Source organism: Colletotrichum navitas, assembly GCF_030913465.1.
Source record: "Colletotrichum navitas strain CBS 125086 chromosome Unknown LY79scaffold_12, whole genome shotgun sequence".
Taxonomy (NCBI): Eukaryota; Fungi; Ascomycota; class Sordariomycetes; order Glomerellales; family Glomerellaceae; genus Colletotrichum; species Colletotrichum navitas.
The window spans coordinates 1-21,744 of NW_026850558.1; the positions used below are offsets into that span (position 1 = coordinate 1).

General features: G+C 51.7%; 8 protein-coding genes across 8 annotated transcripts; 4 read left to right on the forward strand and 4 right to left on the reverse strand.

Moving 5' to 3' along the window:
* Nucleotides 1–290: 290 nt before the first annotated feature.
* On the forward strand, nt 291–3,330 carry LY79DRAFT_509634 (SAC family polyphosphoinositide phosphatase; the record flags this gene model as incomplete). Its single annotated transcript, XM_060554075.1, has 3 exons — nt 291–1,239; nt 1,302–1,402; nt 1,471–3,330. The coding sequence occupies 3 exons, from the start codon at nt 291–293 to the stop codon at nt 3,328–3,330; spliced, it is 2,910 nt and encodes a 969-aa protein (XP_060417128.1).
* Nucleotides 3,331–3,698: 368 nt separating this feature from the next.
* Nucleotides 3,699–5,130, reverse strand: LY79DRAFT_509761 (uncharacterized protein; the record flags this gene model as incomplete). Its single annotated transcript, XM_060554087.1, has 4 exons — nt 3,699–4,241; nt 4,311–4,877; nt 4,928–4,989; nt 5,061–5,130. The coding sequence occupies 4 exons, from the start codon at nt 5,128–5,130 to the stop codon at nt 3,699–3,701; spliced, it is 1,242 nt and encodes a 413-aa protein (XP_060417129.1).
* Nucleotides 5,131–5,781: 651 nt separating this feature from the next.
* Nucleotides 5,782–7,521, reverse strand: LY79DRAFT_587982 (poly A polymerase head domain-containing protein; the record flags this gene model as incomplete). The annotated part of the gene is made up of 3 exons (XM_060560853.1): nt 5,782–6,044; nt 6,109–6,654; nt 6,726–7,521. The coding sequence occupies 3 exons, from the start codon at nt 7,519–7,521 to the stop codon at nt 5,782–5,784; spliced, it is 1,605 nt and encodes a 534-aa protein (XP_060417130.1).
* Nucleotides 7,522–11,571: 4,050 nt separating this feature from the next.
* On the forward strand, nt 11,572–12,412 carry LY79DRAFT_667302 (uncharacterized protein; the record flags this gene model as incomplete). Its single annotated transcript, XM_060563352.1, has 2 exons — nt 11,572–11,926; nt 11,994–12,412. 2 exons carry the CDS (start codon nt 11,572–11,574, stop codon nt 12,410–12,412), a joined length of 774 nt encoding a protein of 257 aa, XP_060417131.1.
* Nucleotides 12,413–14,808: 2,396 nt separating this feature from the next.
* LY79DRAFT_58319 (uncharacterized protein) lies at nt 14,809–15,482 on the forward strand. Its single transcript, XM_060560308.1, has 3 exons — nt 14,809–14,932; nt 14,995–15,120; nt 15,196–15,482. The coding sequence occupies exons 1-3, from the start codon at nt 14,926–14,928 to the stop codon at nt 15,348–15,350; spliced, it is 288 nt and encodes a 95-aa protein (XP_060417132.1). The 5' UTR covers nt 14,809–14,925; the 3' UTR covers nt 15,351–15,482.
* A 132-nt stretch (nt 15,483–15,614) lies between these two features.
* Nucleotides 15,615–18,225, reverse strand: LY79DRAFT_509789 (pre-mRNA-splicing factor SYF1; the record flags this gene model as incomplete). The annotated part of the gene is made up of 3 exons (XM_060554090.1): nt 15,615–17,858; nt 17,911–18,081; nt 18,169–18,225. The coding sequence occupies 3 exons, from the start codon at nt 18,223–18,225 to the stop codon at nt 15,615–15,617; spliced, it is 2,472 nt and encodes an 823-aa protein (XP_060417133.1).
* Nucleotides 18,226–18,924: 699 nt separating this feature from the next.
* LY79DRAFT_667305 (ATP synthase subunit D) lies at nt 18,925–20,163 on the forward strand (the record flags this gene model as incomplete). Its single annotated transcript, XM_060563353.1, has 9 exons — nt 18,925–18,939; nt 19,011–19,123; nt 19,190–19,200; nt 19,262–19,587; nt 19,644–19,692; nt 19,745–19,754; nt 19,807–19,847; nt 19,909–19,964; nt 20,017–20,163. The coding sequence occupies 9 exons, from the start codon at nt 18,925–18,927 to the stop codon at nt 20,161–20,163; spliced, it is 768 nt and encodes a 255-aa protein (XP_060417134.1).
* On the reverse strand, nt 19,994–21,543 carry LY79DRAFT_58424 (RNA recognition domain-containing protein). Its single transcript, XM_060560387.1, has 3 exons — nt 21,206–21,543; nt 20,836–21,149; nt 19,994–20,731 (listed from the first exon to the last, which is right to left on the reverse strand). The coding sequence occupies exons 1-3, from the start codon at nt 21,229–21,231 to the stop codon at nt 20,331–20,333; spliced, it is 741 nt and encodes a 246-aa protein (XP_060417135.1). The 5' UTR covers nt 21,232–21,543; the 3' UTR covers nt 19,994–20,330.
* Between the last annotated feature and the right edge of the window lie 201 nt (nt 21,544–21,744).

The following is a 21,744-nucleotide window of genomic DNA, read 5'->3' on the forward strand; positions in this document are numbered from 1 at the left end:
TTTATATATATATTATATATTTTAGTAGCAGAAAAATCAAATATAATTTTTATATTCATATTTATACTTTATATTCTATATATTTTGTTTTTATCTTATATCTTAAACTCTTATTCTATATTTTTCCTTAATACAGTAGCTAGTCAAGAGTTATTAGGGTTAAACTGATAACTCTAATAATTATCCGCGATGGTCAGCATTGCAACAGTCAGTTTATATATTATGACCTAAATAGTCAAGCACTATGACAACCAAAGACAAGGCATACAGCCAGGGCTTTCCGCCTAAGTATGGCTCAACCTTTGGCGTCGCACGATTTCAACCCCTCCAAGGACTTCTCTTTAGACGGCAATCAAGATGAATTAGGCCGGGATTTGTCACCGGTGTTTCCGCTGCTCAATAATGACGAGACTGCCAAAGCTCTATCCTCCGACGCCGCGACGCAAAACCAACCTGGAGAAGACGATGCCGACGACGAGCCCGCAGTCGCCAAACCCTTTGTACGGACTTCGAGTCCTGATTCTGCTGGCCGTGTAGCGGATACATACGACGAGATGGGCCTCGATCGCCTGGATCGCAAGATGCACAAGTTCAGCCTGTACGAGACGGCCACACGCTATTATATAGTCGGTGGTGATGTGACCGAGCAGCGATACCGGATTCTCAAGATCGAACGTACAGCAGACGACTCGGAGTTGAGCATTACCGATGACAAGATCATCTACAGCCAAAAGGAGATGAACCAACTGTTGGACACGATTGACGATGGGAACAAGGGCACGGGAGGCATCAAGCTGCGTTGTACGGCCTGGGGATTGCTGGGTTTTATCAAATTTACGGGGCCTTACTACATGCTTTTGATCACGAAAAAGAGTACGGTTGCCATGATTGGGGGGCATTACATTTATCAAGTTGATGGTACAGAGTTGGTGCCGCTCACACCAAATCGATTCAAGGCCGACGTCAGAAATACCGAGGAATCTCGCTTTCTCGGCATTCTCAACAATCTAGACCTTACTAGGTCCTTCTACTACAGCTACTCATACGACATTACACGTACTCTCCAGCACAATCTTACAAGGGAGCGCGAGGCGCTTGCCCGTGGACTTCCGGGGGCCATGGATGACTTCAATGGCATGTTTGTGTGGAACAGTCATCTCCTGCGACCGGCGAAGAAGGCCCTCAAAGACCCCTTTGACTGGTGCCATCCCATCATCCACGGCTACATTGACCAGGCTGGTGCGTCTTCTCTAACTCAAGCGCCGAAGTCGATGTTAGGTAGCTGATGATTTGTGCCGTAGCTCTGTCGATATACGGCCGCACTGCATACATCACCATCATTGCCCGCCGATCCCGCTTCTTTGCTGGAGCTAGATTTCTCAAACGTGGAGCCAATGACCTAGTAAGTTAACGTGATAAACCCCAATCTCCCAATGAATAATCGATCACTGACCTGTGGGGTGTCAAAAGGGTTATGTCGCCAATGATGTCGAGACAGAACAGATAGTTTCAGAGGCTTTGACTACGTCATTTCACGCTCCAGGACCCAGGCTCTTCTCCAGCCCGCAGTACACCTCGTATGTCCAGCATAGAGGCAGTATTCCTCTATACTGGACACAGGACAACACGGGTGTGACGCCGAAGCCGCCGATCGAGCTGAACCTAGTCGACCCGTTTTACAGCGCAGCTGCCCTTCATTTTGACAACCTCTTCGAGCGTTACGGTGCCCCCATCTATGTACTGAACTTAGTAAAGGCCAGAGAGAGAACACCGCGAGAGTCTAAGTTGTTGCTGGAATACACCAATGCCATCAACTATCTTAACCAGTTCCTACCCGAGGGTCGTAAGATCATCCACAAGGCTTGGGACATGAGTCGAGCGGCAAAGAGTCGAGATCAGGACGTTATAGGCACTCTAGAACGTATTGCCGAGGATGTGGTTACCACGACAGGTTTCTTCCATGACGGCGATGGGAAAGTGTACCCGACGAGTGTCCAGAATGGCGTTGCTCGGACCAACTGCATTGATTGTCTAGATCGCACCAATGCGGCGCAATTCGTCATTGGCAAGAGGGCCCTAGGGCACCAGCTTCACGCGCTCGGCATTCTCGAGGACACTTCCATCAACTATGACACGGATGCTGTTAATCTCTTCACCCACATGTATCATGATCATGGCGACACCATAGCTGTACAGTACGGAGGATCCCAGCTTGTCAATACCATGGAGACATACCGCAAAATCAACCAGTGGACCAGCCATTCCCGCGACATGATAGAGAGCTTCAAAAGATACTACAACAACTCGTTCCTCGACGGCCAGCGCCAGGAGGCATACAACCTATTCCTCGGCAACTACATATTTGCCCAGGGGCAACCGATGCTGTGGGACCTTGCGACTGACTACTATCTTCATCATGCTGACCCGCGTGCGTGGTCCGAGAAGACGAAACGAGACTACATCAACTGGTACACCGCGGAAAACTTGCAAGAAAGGAGGTTCCCAACGTACAGCCCGCCTCCCGGCGAGGCGAGAAAGATGCCAGTCTCGTTCTTTGATGATTACTGGGTTGAGTACTATCGGCCGTCCACCCTCTCGTCGTTCCTCAAGATGTTTCCTTACAAGATGAACTCGACCATCAAGTACATACCATTCAAGTCCACACAAGATGGTCGGTATGATTTGAGTCCTTTCAGGGTCCGTAACGAGACAGATATGGACGCCCACGAGAAGAAAAAGCCCAAGAAAGAGGTGACAATCGTGGACCCGCAAGATCTGAAGTCTCCTCGGGATATGGAGGCAGCATCCGCCATGTCAGACCGCACGACGGGTGGCAAAGGTATCTCCATTCACCGTTGGCTCCAGCCCATGCAGGATAGAGTGACAGGACACCATGGAATCATGAAGGAAACTCAGGCAGAACCACAAGGGTCCCCCAAGACCAAGCCTACAGCACAGGAAAAGACAAAAGCTGCCCAGTGGACGTTCACCAAGGCCGTCAATGAGTCTCTCAATCCATCCGTCAGCCAGCAAGAAGCTGTGGACTATGAGCGCTACATTAGCCATCCTCAGAACCTACCCTTGGTGGTATCGGCTGAGGTACAGGCTGAGAACCAGTCCGAATATCAGCATTATGTTCAGAGTAGCTGGCAGAGCGATGCTATCACCCCCGTTGGTGCTGACGAGGACATTGCTGTGTACGCCGAGCTACTTAAAGTCGGGAGCAACCCTCTTACCGTCACCGAAGAAGATTCTCAGAAGAAGCGCTACAAGGCATATAGGAAGTGGCTGCGCGGCAAGTCCTTCTTCAAGCAGCAGCCAATCGACTGAGATGGCATGTCTTGTGTTCTTCGCCCTCGGCCCCTGTTGCAATCCTGATATCACCCAACAGCCCCGCAAGCCTGGGTTCAACAGCCAACAGTTGTGAGTAATATTCGTGGGGAACAATGTTGGCAGCTGCCAAGATGGCACTCAGAATGGGGGCGAGCTTGGCCACGTCTGCCAAGGCTTTCTCGTTTGCCGCATTCCCTGGTGTTCTGATGTTTTCGTCTCGTACGTTCAGCCAGCAAATGCTGATGGTCCTCAGCACTGCACCTAAGTGTGATGTCTGAGTGATCCTTGGCCAGCAATTAAGCATGACAATGGATAATGCCTGGGCAGCAGCCTGGATACAGGTCGCGCAGGAAACGAGGAACGGGTCAGTCATGATGGCGGAGAACATGGACAGAAGTTCCTGTGTGAAGGGTTAGCGCGTGGAGAGCGGCACGTGTGAGTCCCGGACTTGCCTTCAGATGGGGTACGGCGTACGGACCAAGTTGGCTGATGATTGGAATGGACTTCTGAGCCAGCAGCTCTACAACTCCAACATATTCAGATGCGTGCCAGTAACCGGCAAGTACGCCCTCCCTGAGCACTTTGATGAGGAGTTTCATCTTTGCGGGTGTGCTCTCGCCATTGGGAAACCAGGTCTTGGCTAGCTCTGTGATGGCATTGTATGCTGGCCCAAGCAATTGAAGAGATTCATCTTCTGGCGTTACACCTGGCAGGGAGAGAAGCGAGGGGAACACAGACTGCTCGAAGACCTCGCCGAGACCCGTGTTTCCGATAAGGTGGGGCGGACATCTTGAGAGAAAGTCTTGTAGTGCGACAAGGCCTTTCTTTTTGAACTTGGTCTCTGTATCATCTATAAGGGCGAGCAGGACTGGGGTAAAAAGCGGCCAGCTCTGACTGATAAGAGATTCCTATAGAAAGCAGCGTGTCAGCTACGCATCTTATTCAGGCAATAAGTAGTGCAAGAAGAATCAACAAACGCTGGCATGTTTCACGGCCCATGCAAAGACCGTGATGGCATGGACCTGGGTGCTTTTCCAGGGCCTCGATTCAGTAGTTCCTGTGACAGAGTCGCGGGTGACCTGGCTCTTGTCATCATTGATGAAATGGGCCTTTCTACCAGTTGAGGTAATGCGGTTTGAAGCTGTCCTGGAGAAAACAGGCCGAATGAAGTGTTCTAGCACAGCTGACGCGATGAATGCATGTCTCGTGTCGTTATTCAAAGAGTTGCTCAGGATGTCTTCGGAGCTTGACGCAGCACTGGGGGTTGTCCATGCGTCCTGGCTGTCGGTGTAGGCGGCAACACAAACCAAGTCTTTTTCGTCCAGTGGTGCAGCAAAGTCGATAGCAAGGCATTTCAAAACATCCAATGCCTTTTCTGCCACGGCGGGGCTGTCCATAGAGTGTAAAGTAGAGAAGGGCTGGCCTAATAGTTCTATAGTATGGCTTGCAAGCTGCTGGATGGACCCTTTGTCTTGCGAGCCTCTGTTGGTGCATTTGATCTTCTTGAGGCATCGCAAAAGTACCTCAAGAACATGGCACTGTGGCTATTGTACAGTCGTCAGATTGCACACTGCGTGCACATGAAAGGACTCACCAAAGATTTGCACTCAGGTAGGTCGTGAGCGAGGTTCGCAAGGGTACACTTGTCTGGGAGAACTGGCTCTGACTGTCAGCTGGCAACAACAAGTGGCGGTAGTCTTGTAGAACCGGTGGGCATCGAGACACACTTTTGTCTGAATCCAATGCATTTCTGGTGGAGGCGGCTTTCTGCCATGCTTCAACTGTTTCACGCAACATCTTCTCTGATAAGAAAGTTGTTGTAGGCAGAAAGAAGACAGCTGAATGACTGACAAACTATCACTGAGGCGATCGCAGACGATGCGGTGAGGCAGCAGTTCCCAGGATAATATCACTTGAGTTGTAGGATAGAATTGATGGTGGAAAAGTCAGTAGCATTCGCGAATTGCGTGTGAAGTTGGTGAGGTTTGTACTCTAGCAATGGAGCTTGAATTCCCAATTCCCCAAATTCTATGGCACCCTGAGCTGAGACAGTGCTAATATGACACTAACGCACGGTATTATCCTTATCGAGCTTCACAGAGCTTATGTATTACGTGTAACTTTTTTTATTCAATTCTTTGTGTACCCGTGCAACCTATCCGAATTTCGGATGTGAGTGGAAACGTCCAGCCGAAAAATATGGGTTAACTTTGGCTTGGACTTTTCGTCACAGCTATGCATTTCCTTTTCTTCTGTGGAACGACCGTTTACTTCCGTCCCAACGTGTAAACATGACATGATGCACTATCAGGCTGTCCAAGCACAGCCCTAGCCTAGACATGAGTGTACGTAAACCTGGATACAAGGATGAAGGCGAATGTCCTTGTTGGTATCCAGATCGTTGAAGTCTATAGAGACCGTGGCCTGTTGCTGGTGGCTGTTATCATTTCATACACCTTGGATCCCCAACTCGCCTGCTCTCTGCCGTACTTCATCGATAGCCCCAGTCGGGTCCGTCTCTTCTGGGTGACGAAGCTGCCAGGCGACACACACGTCTAAAGCTCGCCCCATCCACTTGCCCGGGCGAATTCCGAGCTCCTTGGCTAGCATACGGCCATCGACCAGGCGCTTCAAAGACGGCGCCTCCATGACGTCCAGATGCGCCAAATGGTCCAAGAAAGTCTGCCAGCCCGAGAGAAAATCAATCTTTTCTATAGTAGAGTGAGTCTTGAGTTCCGACGTGCGAAATAGACCATGAGATCTTAGGCTTCTTACCAGCATCTGTGGTGCACGGCAGCTTTTCCTTGGCTTCAACAAGCAGGGCATAAAGAACCTGGACGCGCCAGTGGGTTCCTTGACCGTCCCACTTGCGAATTGCCATACCAAGGGTGTCCCGTTCGGTAGCAGTAGAATCCCTGGCACAAACACTCTGCTTCAGAGCAACAATGTTGGATCGATGGCGATATGCTGCAGTGATGACATCGCATAGCTTATTTGGAGCCTTGATACCCTCTCGGGCCACCAAGGTTGTTAACGGCAGCGTCACCCTGGGCTTCGGCAGGTGTATTTCATTCTCCACGTGTGAATACGGGATAACTGCGGTCAGGCTCCAAGCGTAGTATGCGGCCTCGTCAGACTTGACGAGGACATCGTAAATGGACCCCGGGACATTATTGCACGCAAGACTGCAAAGAAGATCGTAGACCAACTGCCACTTGGAGAGGTCCGGCCTTGGGTGCTGAATGTTGTTTGGATTCATAAAGATGGCCTCGTATAGGCCCAAAGTGCGGATGAGGTCCAAGGAACTGCGTGGACGCTTGCCTGTTCAAGTTCCGTTACGTTAGTCCATGAGTAATACGCGGGCAGGGCCATATAGACACATTCAGACATACCCTTCAGCATCTTCTCCATCTCAACCCCGACTCTCTCGCGACTGATCTTAAGTTTCAAGGCGTCAAGGACGCGAGCGTCGGCCATGACAGCAGTTGCGGCGGAGTCTATGGAAAAGTCAAGTCTGCTTGCAAAACGAACCAGCCTTAGCACTCTTAGGGGATCGTCAGTGAAGGTCTGGAATGGATCCATAGGAGTCCGAATGAGACGAGACTTCATGTCTGCCAAACCACCTGTCAAGTCCTCCACCAGACCGGTATGTAGATTGTAGAAAAGTGCATTGATGGTGGCATCTCGGCGCAGAGCGTCTTCTTCGGCGGTGCCAAACTCCACCATAGGGTTGCGACTGTCCTGAGTGTATGTCTCCTTCCGCAAGTTAACGAAGTCGACGTCAAGACCGAACATGCGTGTAGTGGCCGTCTCGAGATGTTTGGACTTGTCAGGGTTGGCAGAAATCCTATGGAGGCTGCCCATATCATCCGGGCCAATCTTATGCTTCTTGGCGTGCTCATCCTGGGCACAGTAGTTACGGAGCTCTAGGCTGAAGGCATAGCCGGTCATGGCATTGATGGCTGTGTCGATGTCGTGGCTCTCAATACCAAGCAGCTTGTCACGCACCCATCCTCCCGCCCATCGCAGGATGAGGGGCTCGGGTGAACGACCGGACGCATCGATGAAGGCGGCAACATCGATCAGAAGATCCTTCAGCTGTTCCTCTTTGGCACTCAGACTAAGCTTCAGCGGGACAGTCGGGGCGACGGCTTTGGTGGTTGTGCCGTTGCTATTGGTGACGACCATCTTTGACGGGGAAGAGGGAGAAGGACGGCCCACAAAAGTATCAAAGTTTCTCTTCATGAGGTACAGGCAAGGGGGTGGCGGTAGCACCTCGCAGCGTTTCCGGGTTGGGACAAGTCGAAGTTGGGAACAGACACGTAGCATGACACAGCACGCCCGGCAGTCGAGAGAGTATCAGGTCGAGCTGCAGACTCTCTCAATGGAGAGGAGCCTCTGGAGAAGGGACGAGCGAGTGTGCGCTGCGCAAGGCCGCAAGTTGTGATCCGTCAGTTTCGAGAAGCCGTTTTCGTGCAAGCGACCCAGGACCGCTTCTCAAATCAGCCAATGGGTTTGGTAGTGACGGGTAACAGCGATAGTGGAGACGGGGGCGCGAGCGCGAGCGCAAGCGCTGGCGGGGGACTCTGATGCCGATGTAGATTAGAGAACTGCCGTATAGGACATTTCTGCACGGGCTCAGAATGTCAGAGGGTGCCTATGAACGGGAAGGCAGTTTCCTGGAACAAATCGCGAGCCTGCAAACGTAGTTGACGTCTATATCGAGTCGGGTTTACTAACGGTTCGAGGTAAAGATGAGGTCTCGATACGAAGCGCTGATACGCGGCTAACTGGTAGCGTGTAAAAAGATGAGACATACGGAGTAATAGGTGGGGTATAGGGCCTGCCGCCGAGGGTGCAACATTACCTACCTAGTTCAAGGGGTAAAAGTGAGATGAGACGGGCTCTGGAGCAGGTCGTGTTCTGAGAGGACTCAGAGGAGCCACCTACCTTAACACCGCGAAGGTTACCTGAATGCTATCATGGCCATTTAAAGGCCCTGCAGGCGTCTTAAGCTTAAGCCCTCTTTGTAGGGAGGGTACCTTGCGTAGGGTGGTGAGTTGGCTACCTTATGGCCACGCATACGCTGGAGAAGACAAATAAATGCTCTGTCTGATACCTGCCTATGTAAGTGGACCATTTTAAACGGTAGCAAGGGCGCAACAATGACCAGATACCTACCTAGTACAAAGGTAGCAAGTGGATTGATTTCACCCCAATTAGACTACCAAAGACGTAATTGACATAAGGGAAAAAGTACTTGGTGGCAGAAAGAACAGTCTTCCATCAAATTTAATGGATGTGTATGGTATATTAGTTGATTTGATGTTGTGCGCTGTTTGCGATAGTAGCATTCTTGCGTCAATTAAAGTGTACCAGTTTTTGTGTTTTCTTTTGTCACCCTCAGGCATAGCACTTAGCTGCAAGGTACACAGATACTCACTCGCCTTGCTGTAATGTGCACGGGTCTACCGCGCTAGCACGTGCTGACAGCTTGTAGCTTCCCCGTACCTTAGCTGAAGGGAGGCCTTACCGGTACCTAGGTGGGCTCCTGATGAGGGTTTGACGTCGCATGTCATCATGTCATCCATTCTATAGGCCTAAATTAGAGTCGCTGGGAAGCTTGCGTTGAAACACAGTCCTTTTTTCTCACATTCGAGTCTATGTTTGAGATTGTTCTGTTTGATCGTCAGCCTCCCCCACACAGCACAGCCAGGTCTGACTTCTTTATTCCCCGTTCGTTGCGAATCTATAGTCGGCTATGGCCGATTATGATGTGCTGCATGGCTGCCTCTGGTCTTGCAGAAACTACCCAACTGACGCTGGCCGGATACACTTGCGATTGGCTCTGCAGTTATGGACATCAACTGCTCGGTTTCACTCATGGCCAGTGCGCAGCCCTTTGCAGTCTGTTCCAAACGACGCCTGTCTCATTGAGGCTTGTCGTGACTGTTTGTGCCTTGCTTCCAGACCTTCCGATTACTTTGTCCCGAGAGGAATAGTAGGAGTTCAACATGGCCCAAAGAACCTCTCTGCCTGCTGATGTGTGCTTCGGAGGGCGGCCCACCCCTTGCCACCATTCTCTAATACCTAGTGACAGAGCAATTACTTTAGGTAGTTCATACTGCAACTTCCAAGCCCTTTCCCCGGGAGCACATGCATGCATTTCAATGCTTGTCAATGATGCGTTACGGGGGCCCCGACCCAGGGCCCTGTCCCCTCCCCCTTTGCTCTCCTGTCTCCATCATGGGGGCCTTGCATACGGCGGTCAATCATGTTGATCATGGTTCCCGGCGTACATGCGCACGCTCCAACGGCGTCCGGTATCTCCACTAGCCGTTCGGATCTTTCTGTTTCACAGTCCGCTATTTGCTGTGAGCAACAATTGCAGCTCTTATTGTGGGCTCTAGGCGAATATTGACAACGCTATCGCTGGTGGCCTTAACTTAAAAACACGCAAACAGGCAAGGCTCAGGGGCTCTGAGGCAGGGTAGACAGACAGGCAGGGGCAGCATCACCACAGCCGCATTGCTCTCGCCGTCTCCATTGGCCGCCGCCCCTGCTCCAATTTCCTGTCCTTGTCGCCTCACTCGGTTTGCGAGTGGCTGGTCGTCGTCTTCCTTGTGCTGACCCAAATGGGTCGAACCGCCGTGCAAGAAGCACTCATCATTGCAGAGCACAGCCGACTTACCGCTGTTACCCGGCGCTTGTTCTGTCGTTGGTATCATGGTTTGCCATTCCCAACGCCGTCAACCCTATTCTATGCTGTCTCTGCGCGACGCGTATGACCACAGACCTTGATTTGACTGCGCCATCCGTGCGTGCTTTCTAGTATTGCTAGCTGCAGCAATCTGCTCCGTCTACAGCCGTTTGTCCCTCGCTCTCGCGTCATAGTAAGGCTAAAGCACTCTTGGAACGTTACCTTCTCTTCGTCTGGGGTTACTCGCCTTGCGACAGCAGATCATATGCGCACGTGTATTTGCCGTTGAATGCAGCACGGGATTCGATTGGGCCATCACCTTTTCCTTGGTGGCTTGTTTCTGCATCACTTGCCGCGACCTATTGTACCCAATGCTCCAGATCCGTTTTGGGTGCTCCCGCCGTAGGTCCAAACATAGTTGGGCATAGCTAGTTTCTGTGGCACTGTGTCCTACGTAGGCCCTTCACCTAACCTTGATCTTATTCAGCTTGCCGGGCAACGAGGCTGTCATTGTAACCATGCTGGTGGGTAACCGATAAGAACAGACACGGACCTATATCGTCTTCCCCTGTTTAGGTTACGTGCGCGTGTTAGTGTATGTGAACCGCGCAAGCCAGCAGCATCCTGCAAGAAATGGTGCCAACAACTGGCAGTCCCATCATCTACCTAGCCTTGTCTGGTGGATCATTCTTGGACTTCGACGATACGGCTTGCGTGTTCGGCGCCATCTTCGATACTCGTTTTAAGGAAACTCGGGAGGGAGAAGCTCAAAGGCCACATAAAATACGGGCCTGAGCGGCATAGGCGTGTAAGTGCTTGTTCTTTGCCCCTTTGGGATCCCTGCTGCATCATGGGTGGGTTAGATCAAGGCCGTCCTGATTTCGGGCCCTGAGCTTGGGCCTTCCGGCCGACATTCGGTCACACCAACTCCGAAACTTTGATGCCTGTCCCTGTTCATCATCGCCTCATGTTGCACACACCCCCCCCGGCTTGAGGTTTGCTTGAGGCTCTGTTCCCTGACCTCGCCACAGACCAGCCATATTGCACTCTTCGTCGTAGTTGTCGTCGACATGTCTGTGCTAGAGAGAGAGGGAGAGGGAGAAGAGAGAAGAGGTAGCCTGTCTGGATTCGAGCCACCCCCAATGAATGTCGCATCAAGGCCACCTCCAGGGAAACATATTTGGCTTGGCGGTTTTGGATGCTGGGTAGATCTTTGTCCAGCCTCGTCAGAGTAACAGAGGACAGTAGGCAATGGATTGAAGCACGTTACGAAAACGTGGGAGTCGGAGTAGGGTGAGAGACGGAGGCGTGTTACGGTCGTCCCGACATCAGATATTTCGACATCGCTCATACTCTTGGACCCTCATCTTCCTATAAAGACAGGTTCAACCTCCCGTCCTAACCTTCTTTTTCTTTCCTCGTCATCATCCAGCATTCAGCATCCAGCAGTCCTCGAGTCATCCGGCCATTTTTTTCTCCTAACGTTTTATTGTATAAATTATCCCTGCCGGCCAGGATTTACCTTCTCCCATATCAAAATGTCTTCTTCCATCAAGAGTGTTTTCGTCATCGGCCTCCTGGCCACCGCCGACATTGTTGCTGGCCACGCTGCCATCATCTCCGCCACTGGTAATGCTGGTGGAAAGGGCATGGCCCTCGGCATCGACACCAGCACTCCCCGCGATGGAACACGCCGCAACCCCTTCCAGGCGGACAGCACCCGCTTCAAGGGCGAGGCAGCCGACACATTCGGCGAGACCATAGGCGGTGGCACCAACGATCTCGAGGCCGGCACGAAGGCCTTGATGGCCGAGACCGGCGACGTGCTCCCTCAAATCACCGCTGGCGGCTCCGTCGACATGACTCTGCACCAGGTCAACGGTGATGGTGCTGGTAAGTGAACAAACTCATTCGCGCCCAGGTGCTCGGCCCAGCACGGGACTAACATGAGATATCGCAGGCCCCTACGACTGCATGATCAACGCCGACGGCACTGGTGCCGACTGGACCAACATCAACGTCATCACCACCCCTCCGGGTGAGAACTCTCGCAACCGTGACGGTGCCAAGACGGACTTCCCTCTCAAGGCCGCTATTCCTGCCGGCCAGACTTGCACTGGTACCGTTGCCGGCCAGCCCAATGTTTGTCTGGTTCGCTGCCAGAACGGCGCTCGTGCCGGACCATTCGGCGGTGTCGTTCCCGTTCAGTTGGCTAACAGCACCACGCCCGCTGCCGCTCGCCGGAATCTGATGCTTGCCATCAAGCGCTCCGACGATCTCCTTAAGAAGATGATCAAGCGTGCCCAGACACCCTCTGCCGCCCCCGAGGACGACCCCGATTACCTGGCTGAGCTCCGCGCTGACGGCGAGGAGATCTAGACAGGTAGACAGGTTGGAATTTTGGGGCTGTCACCGAGGGTTGAGAGAGGGATCCACGAGGACGGAAAGGATGGGTGACGATAAACAAGGCTGCTGACTTGATGCTGATGCTAATGCCCGTGTATCTGGAGAGGGCTCCGACTGTGTCTAGTCGCTGATAGTACATAATTCCAATCTCTGACTGCTTACTGGCAAATTGTTGTTTTCTCTCCACCTTGCAAGTGACTTTGCCACATTCGATTTCTATTGGTCAGGTGGCTGATCATGTCGTATGCGCTGCATTTGACGGTCTCTTCTCGTTCACGGAATATTGATTAATATATTCTGCTGGAAGAGAGAGCCTCAGAGACGATTTCCCAACCTAGGCTCACGACATTCTCTCGCTTGAAGAGATAGGCGAGGCAGGTATGGCAATGGGGGCTGCGAGGTCGTCGGGGTATGGTTACTGTCACACGGTTTGCATGACTGCAGGACTGTTTCGTTTGCAAGTTCAAAATGCCTTGCAAACTATCCGCCTTGGGGTATTATATTCAACCTAAACTGGGGTGTCAGGACAAATTACTTTGGGATGAGATAAAACAAGACGATAATATGAGTTGTGGCGTGATGGCATCGGACTGAAAGGGGGGGACGGGACCGAAGGCAAAAGGCAAAAAAAAGGGAAGTAGGTTTGAGAAGTAAGTTGCATCAGGAGCAAACGACATAGCTAAGTACCTAGGCAATTAACAGACCAACACCAAAGCTGTCTGTGCTTTGGTGGCGGCCGGACTTAACAAGACCAACACCAAAAACATAAACCGGTCAAGACCGGCGTCAATAACCATAACCTTCTTTTAAGGATGAACACATGTCGCAGTTCAGACCTCATTGCCATTGCCCACTGTTTTAAATGGCAGCAGAACTGTTCATCCTAAGTTAGCCCTTTTGGTAAGAACACAGTATAACTAAGTCAAGTTTAGATGGCTTGGGTGCCTTACCACGTGCAACCTTTTGACTGAGACGAGGTGTGTACTGTGGGTGCGCATGTGGACACAGTTATGCGTGTGTAGGTCTGCTTGTATTGCAAACAATAACAAATACGTATTGGGGAGGATCGATAAATGGATTTTGTCTGGATGCGGGTGTGATTATGGAGGCTAGAAGGAGGCATGTGTGTGTGTGTGTGTGTGTGTGTGTGTGTGTGTGGACAAAATGGAACACGACGTGAATAAATGAACCAGAAGCAAGAGGCACTCTAGACCACTGGAGCAAGTCTCACCAGAGCTTGGGGGATTACCGTTGCCTCCCACCTATCCATTCGCTGACCACGCCGTGTGTGTGTGACGTCAATGACGTTCACAGCATCTACTAGAAGAGCTAGGTGTTGTGCTCTCCAACAGTAATATCAACATCAAGCACCTGTTTAATTCTTCACTTTAGGTAAACAACCACCTACCCAAACTGCCTTTCTCTACGCAGTACGTACCATGAGAAACCTCTAACGAATAGTCGCTTACCCAATTACATCGACCTACACGATCGAACGTTAACCATCCTAGCGAGCCCTCATCACACCACCCCAGAAACGTATACCTATTCATAGGCAATGTGAGGGGTAGTATAACAAGCTACGTAATCCGCCCACCAAAGACAGCGATTAGTTAGGATACACTTCAAGTCGTGGAACCTTGGCTTCCTTCTGCCCGCCTACTTGCTGCTCTTCCTACCCAGCATCCAAAACCATCCTTAGCCATTAGTATGGCTGTGCTTCTTCATTGCCGAAGCAGAACATCTCCAAACTACACCCACCTCGCGAATCCAAACTCAAAAGTGACCTGAACCGAAGCCCATCAGTAAACACAGAAGAGCAGTCAGTCACCTCAAGTAGCTACTGCCACTCACTATCCAAGGCATGTAGAGGATGTGCGCCGGCGTCCCCCCTGCCTCAATTGGCTTAGAGCGTAGAAGAAGTAGCTGTGATCGACGGCTTCGTTCATCAAATCAACGCGATTGTGACGGGACAGCAACGCAGTGTTATTCAAACTCGTGCTTTACTCGCCTGAGAAAGGAGATGGCAAGCGGCAGGTGACTGCCCGACCTGCCCGCCGTCCTAGACTAAGTAAAAAAGTAGATGGTCTCTCCTTGTCGCGGTGTGGTGTGGTGGTGTGTGCACCCGCGGCCTCCTGCCGTATCTTGCCTACCTTGGTACCTCGGTCTTAGTGTCTCCTCCCTCACTTTGGCTTTGCCTCCGGCGACACCAGTGACACGCACCAAACGCTACCGGAACTGGGTATGGTGATTGACTGATCGTTCCGGACCTTCATAAACTCCATCTCCCCTCCTCTCTCCGCTAATCGTCCTGTCATTTACATTCTCTCCCCCAACCTCATAACCTATCCCCATCCGCGACACAGCTCAACTCACGATACTTTTAACCTACGTCCTTGCCAACCATTATCTCATCGGCCGAGAAGTTGATACGCTTGCCTTGAACTAACACAAAAGACTCCCACCGCCCTACACCAGACTTCAACATGTCCGGTTTGTTTCACTCCTTCATCACCCTCCGCTACACAAGCCGTCTGCTTACATCCTGAGCCCAGACGACCAGACCAGAACCGAGAATATGTCTATTGAGGTTGGCACCTCGCTAGCCATCCTTGACGGAGAGCCTGCTGTCGCCCTTTCCTCGTCGCCTGCAGATAGACGGGCCAGCACCGACGAATGGGGTGAGTCTTGACCGCCTGCTTCCTACCGCTGGGATCCGCGCCGGTGCATGCTAATCTCATGCAACCCTTATTCAGACGCCTCGAAAGTGCCACCGAGCCGCTTCCAGAAGCGCAAGGGTTCCATCTACGCCACTCCTGGTTCTCGTGATGGTCATGTCGACCGCAATTATGCCTCTAGCTTCCACGAGAAACACACCGAGAAGGGCTACACCAAGACGCCTTCAAAGTAATATAACAGCCTTTGAAGGGACCCGAGGGAACAGCCGACTGGCCCACGTTGTAAAAGTAGGGGTCAACAACCGTCGAGCGAGCGCCCAGCAGACTGTACATGGGGGAAGGGGTGTCACACCGTATCAGCGAGGCTGATAGTAAGAAAAACGAGGAATTAACTGAATTGCAAGGGTTGGGAACCGGAAATGGTTCTGAAGTCCTGTCTGTATGATGGTACCTAAACTAGTCAATGCGCCATCGCGCCGAGAAGAAACTTTTACGCCTTATTCGTCAAGGTCATCGATGTCGATAGCGTCTGGGTTTGTTGCTGCAGCTGGTAGTGTCTCAGTTGTGCTAGTCGTTTTGGCGGCGTCGCTGGCAGCCACGAATCCTACGGGGGCCTTTGCCTGTCGCTCGAGTGCTGCCATGGCATCGGCCACCTCCGGGTCGCCCGACTCTTCAGGCCGTCGCTGGCTACGGGCGAGGGCCTGCGACGCGATGAAGTTGACGTCGGTGTTGTACTGCGCCTGCACGCTCCGCTTGATACGCAGCATTTCCTTGAAAGTGTCCTCGTTGCCGTGCTGCACCTCGAACGACTCCCACTTTGCCCAAAATTCCGGGCTGGTGCGTGGGTCGCAGAACTGTGATGCGTGACCGTAAATAGCCCGTGCCCGGTCGATCTCGCCAAGACGCTTCTCCATGTCGGCAAACTTTAGGCACATGTCTCGTGCCTCGTTGTCGGGCAAAGTGGAGATGGCCTTTTCGTAGATGGGCCTCGTCGACGGCAGCCCAAAATTGGATGCCGACTTGGTGATGTAGAAGTTGAACATATCTGCCCGGTCCTCGTCTGCCACCGCTCTTGTCGCACGTTCGTAGATTCGCATCGCGTGTCTCGCTAGGCCACGCTCCTCCTCTAGGTTGCCGTACATGAGATATATAACTTTGGCGAATTTAGGTGGACAGTCCTCAATGGCCTGCTCAAAAAGGTCGCGCAGGCGCTCGATGCCGATCTTGCGATCAACAGCCTTTGTCAGGTAGAGGTTCCATAGCTCAAAGGCGACGGGATAGCTGAAGAGGTCGAGACCACGTTCGTAGATTTTGAACGACTCCTCGTAATACTGGTGCTCTTCTAACAGATTAGCGTAGTTGACCACCGTTTGCGGCGTCGCGATCCGCAGCTCGAAAATGCGTTCGTAAACCTTCCGTGTGTCCTCCAGGGAGCTGACACTCTCGACAAGGTCCACATAAAAGCTCCAGAGCTTCCAACTCTTGTGTACGCGCTGCTGCGGTGATAATGTCTCGTCAAAATAGTCAACTGCCGATCTCTTGGGTGCCTGGACCGCCTTGGCCATGATCCGAACGGCATCGTCAAAGTTTTCGTTCCTCAGCTCCATCTCGGCCCATTCAATCCACATGTCGGCCAGTTCCGCGACTGATTTGAACGGCACCTTAACAGCTTTTTCCATGATGATGCGGGCATTTCGTAGGTCGCCCCCGCGCTCGTAGAATTTGGCGTAATTGGCCCAGAGTTGGTGGAATGCCCCAATGGCCTTCTTTGGCTGTATTGTCGCAAGAGCAGCCGTGTATGTCTGAACTACTTCCAGCTTGTTGTCTCCCCATAGGGCTACCCTCTTTTCCCATTCCGATACGTTATTTGGGTTCTGGCGCAGGACGACATCATTGAGAAGGAAAGGTCTTCTGTCCATGAGCTGCTCGAAGCGCATCATTCGTATGTCGAGTTCAAAATCCGCCTCCTCATCGGTAATACCCTTGTCAGCACGATCCGAAGCAACCTCCATGAGAGCTCCAATAATAGACTCCTCGAACTCGGTGTATGAGTCGAAAACGAGTGTGAAGTCTCTGACCGTCATCACCGTTGTGATTGCTTCTTCAAACACGTCTCTTGCGCGCTCGAAGCTGCCTCTCCGTATCCAATATGTAGCCAGTCCGCACCATAGCTTGCCTCTTTGATCGGCAAATCGGACAATACCGCTCCTAACGATCTTGTCGACGTCAATGCCAGTTTCGTGGCCAGTTTCAATCTCGGCTGCATGCTCGACCATCAAGTCAACCATCTCACTCCACAGCTCGTAATGCCCCTTTCCATGCTTGCTCGTAAACCGCGGGTTGTCGAGGATGTCCATATACTTTTTGATGGCCTCCGTGAAGAAACCCACCTGCGTGAGAAGCTCTATAAAATCCTCGGCGTCCTCGGGATGGACTTGCATGTAGCGGCGCCAAACCTTGACGGCGCTAATTCCTGCAACGGAATTGACGAAGGGTTTGTAGAGGGCCCAGATTCGGTTGTGCTGGGTGAGTGGTAGTGCACGAAGGGCTCGATCGAAAGTTCGTCGTGTGGTCGTAACAAACGGTTGCTGGAGCAGAAACTTGAGATAAAGTTCCCAGATCCGAGGCATCTTGTTCAGGAGAGTCAGCGCGCGCTCAAACATGGCGTTGACCTTTCGATATTCGGCCGAGAAAGTAGCAGCGTTCAGCTTTGAAATGTGGTTAACGCGAAAAGTAAGATACTGTTAGACTGTCAGCCATTGCCCAAGTTAGTATGCAATCATGTTTATATACCATCTTCCAAAGCTTATACGATCGTGGAAGCTGAAGACAGGCACGCTCAAGAACAAACGCGCGCTCGTGTACGGTCCCATGCTGGGACTTGAAATGTATGTAGGCGAGCCATGGCTTGATGCTTCCGGGGTTGCGGAGGATGTCTTGCTCGTACACAGAGTCTTCGTCGCCCTAGCACACTTTGTCAGATTCATTATCAATGACAGCAGAAACATAAATTAAAAGCCGCTACGCAGGAGAAACCAGGAATTTACTTACAACCAGGTGTAGATCTGGACGCCTCTGAGAGCCGTGGAGAAGCACAGAGGCAGGCATATTTGATTCAGTCGAATGGCCCAAAAGCCATGAGAAAGACAATCGTGACAGCTCAAGTGCTGGACACCTTAAGCATTGATGCGCTAGTTGAGACAGTAGGTTGCTGAAAAGACGAGCGACGCGGTTCAAAGATAAATCATGGCGCGTCCTGGAGACAATCGTTTCCTTCACGATGCCAGCGCCTAATGCCGTGTTGTCCTTCGCGCCAGGCCCAAAGCAGCCCAGGGACGTTTTTCTTTCACGACCCACTTTAGGTGGAAGAGCCTCTAAGCAGGGTACGTTCTTATCGGGACTCTCAGGCATTGGACATACAGAGCTACGGGCTTGGTACTTGCCCCTGGACACGCTGGGCATGCCCCGCTTCTGAGCCGAGATAGGTACTCACATGCTACCTAGAATGCTAAAGCATCAGCTAAAGTGCCTTTACTCCGGTACCCGAGGGGAACTCCACTAGATACCTACCTGAAGGTAGGCACTTAGCGACGGGAGCCTTGTCTAGTATGCTTGAAGCACTGACGCAACGCCGCCCATTTGCCTAACGTCTCCAGATACTCGCCGACTCCATTGAACGGCCGCGCTGCGTCCACCTCCTCCTGTCAACCAGTGCCGTACAAATCGTCGCTGAGCGAACGCACCTTTTCTTTGATATCACCCCGTCAACTACAAGTACAATTTACCTTACAATCCCTATCAACCACTATGTCGGGCGCTCCTGTAAGCCAGGCTCCTCTTCAATTAGCCAAAATCAACGAGATCGTTGTCTGAGACGTCACACATTTATCTAGGATCGAGAGGCTGTGTTTCCTACGCGCCAGTCGCTGGGAATCATGAAGGCAAAGCTCAAGGGAGCTGAGACGGGTCACAGTCTGCTCAAGAGAAAGAGCGAGGCTTTGACCAAGTACGTCTCGAGAGGCTCAGTACCGTTCTTATAAGAAAAGATTCGCTAACACGTTATGCGCTGCAGACGATTCCGAGGTTCGAAGCCCAGATCTTGCCGCGATGGCTTATACTAACGGATGGTATTGCACCTCGGCAGAGATTACGAGACGAATCGACGAGGCCAAGAGAAAGATGGGACGTGTAATGCAAATCGCCTCCTTCTCCTTGGCCGAAGTTACGTATGCCGTGGGTGGTGATATCGGCTACCAGATCCAGGAGTCCGCGCGGTCAGCCCGTTTCCGCGTGCGTACCAAGCAGGAAAATGTTTCGGGTGTTCTGCTTCCCGCCTTTGAGAGTTACGTGACCGAAGGGAACAACGACTTTGGCCTGACGGGACTGGGCAAGGGTGGCCAGCAGGTCCAGCGCTGCCGCGAAACATATGCCCGTGCCGTTGAGGCACTGGTTGAACTGGCGAGTCTCCAGGTACGCAATCATCAAGATTACCTCTGTGGAAGATCGAGTACCCTAATACTATCAAGACTGCCTTTGTAATCTTGGACGAAGTTATCAAGGTCGTCAACCGACGTGGTAAGTTTAGCAGTAGATACATGCCCTGAGGTTTCGTACTGACGTTCTGCAGTTAATGCAATGTAAGCAATGCTTGGATGTTTACCGACTAATAATTCACTGACCGTTCCCAAGCGAGCATGTAATCATTCCGAGAACAGAGAACACCATCAAGTGTATGTCATTTTGAGAGGGTCACTTGCATGCTATTATGGCCTATCTAACCCTCGGCGATAGATATCAACTCAGAACTTGACGAGGTGGACCGAGAAGAGTTTTACAGATTGAAAAAGGTATTGATGATCACTTAACATTGGTAGCTCAATTTCTGACGGCCGATCGCAGGTAGCGAACAAGAAACAGAGGGATACGGCAGCCGCAGACGCTGAGATTACGGCCAAAAAGGCCGCCAATGCGACAGAGGAGAGGGGTGACTCGTCTGGGCCAAATGACCTTCTTGCGGCAGGAGAGGACAACGATGTTATTTTCTGAGCACCCCATAATATGCGGTCCAGTACAGAAAAGAGGCCGCGATGCATGTTTTGATAATTAGGGTAGCTGGTCTGGGTGCGCCTTTGTCTTGGAAGCATTCATACCTCCTTCTTAACCTACACGCCGACGCAACAGAGAAGCCCTCCCTCAATCTGAAAGCGGGTGACCTATTGCCGCTGGTATGTGACCTTGATAGTGTACGTGTCTCCAAGAACCATGCCTGCAGTGTTCTCCTTTGCCGTGATGGCCCCTTGTTCGCCGTCGTACTCGACGAACGCAATGCCCCGGCGACCTGGTACCAATCTGACTTCACGGAAACCTTCAAAACGACCAAATATGCTTGTAACAGCATCAATGTCGTAATCTTCTGGCAAGTTCTGCACAAAGAGGATTTTGTTCGGGGGGAGGTACTCGTCGGGAATGACAGCTGTTGTAGAGGGGTTCGTGGACTTGAGGCCGGCACCGCGAGCGGCCTTGGTAGGACGGTTGTCGGATGTGGTAGCAGCGCCTGGACCGGGTCTCTTGAGACGCTTCTGCTCTTCGGCGGCCTCGTAGGCCTTTTTCTTGTCTGGTAAAGAAGCGTAAGAAAGTCAGTAGAAGTGGTATTTTTATCCGCAGAGGGAGATGAACGCGCGCAGGACAATAGAAGGGTATCAGTAGAGTAGCCTGTACCTTTTTCGGCTAGACGACGGCGTTTGTGAAGCTCAAACTCTTCATCATTGCCACTCGCCTTGACGGTCGCATCACTTCTAGTGCGGGCGAGGGAGAGCTGCATAGGCTTCTCAAACAGTTCAAAACCCTGTACCTCCTCGATGGCTTTACGCGCGGCCTCGGGGTCATCAAAGACAACAAAGGCCTGGCCCTTGGCCTTCAAATTCGTCTTGGCGACGATGTCGATAACGTTGCCGTACTCAGAGAATATCTGAAGCAGCGCATCTTTCAGCTGGTCGACTTTTGCACGTTCCTCGAGGTTTCGTACGTATACTCTGTTGCACAAGAGATCAGCCAATAGCCCTACGTGTCGGAGTGCAATGACACGTACGTGGCGATAGGAAGACCAGAAGCCATGTCTACGGTTGTGTAGGAAAAAGTGCAACCGTTGGCAGATTGTGTGATAGGGAATGGACAGTCGCAGTTGAAGTTGTCCTGCACAAGGCACTGGATCGCTAGCGGAGGACACCGCTCACCTAAACTCTAAACTGGCGGTACCTAATCTTCGGTACCTACGGCAGTACGATGGTAGCAAATATCCCTTCTGGGCACTAGCAACGCAAACCGCAGTTTAGTATTACTCCATTTGTCACTCCCGGTAGTGCTCCAATGCGCAAATCCCAAAGTTAGACTCAGGTAATAATAAGCACATACGACCATATCCACTGGAAAACTCGGGATCCCGTCCGCTCTCCCATAGATAAGCCAGTGAGGGCAGTCTCATCCATGGGAGACTGTGTCTTCTGACAAATCTGTATAGGAAATAGAACAGACTTATAATTTATTTCATAGTACTGATAATCTAACAAAGTCCGTCTTAAGACCCAGATCAACTAATTCGTCGGCCGCCTAGTAATTGCTTAGCTTACA

Bases quoted from the DNA above. Each gene is read 5' to 3' on its own strand.
- LY79DRAFT_58319 (XM_060560308.1), top strand. The intron at 15,121-15,195 runs GTGAGTCTTGAC...ACCCTTATTCAG, and splicing joins GGCCAGCACCGACGAATGGG to ACGCCTCGAAAGTGCCACCG.
- LY79DRAFT_58424 (XM_060560387.1), bottom strand. From the start codon at position 21,231: ATGGCTTCTGGTCTTCCTATCGCCAC. The intron at 21,150-21,205 runs GTACGTGTCATT...CTTGTGCAACAG, and splicing joins TCTGGTCTTCCTATCGCCAC to AGTATACGTACGAAACCTCG. The intron at 20,732-20,835 runs GTACAGGCTACT...CTTCTTTACCAG, and splicing joins CCGTCGTCTAGCCGAAAAAG to ACAAGAAAAAGGCCTACGAG.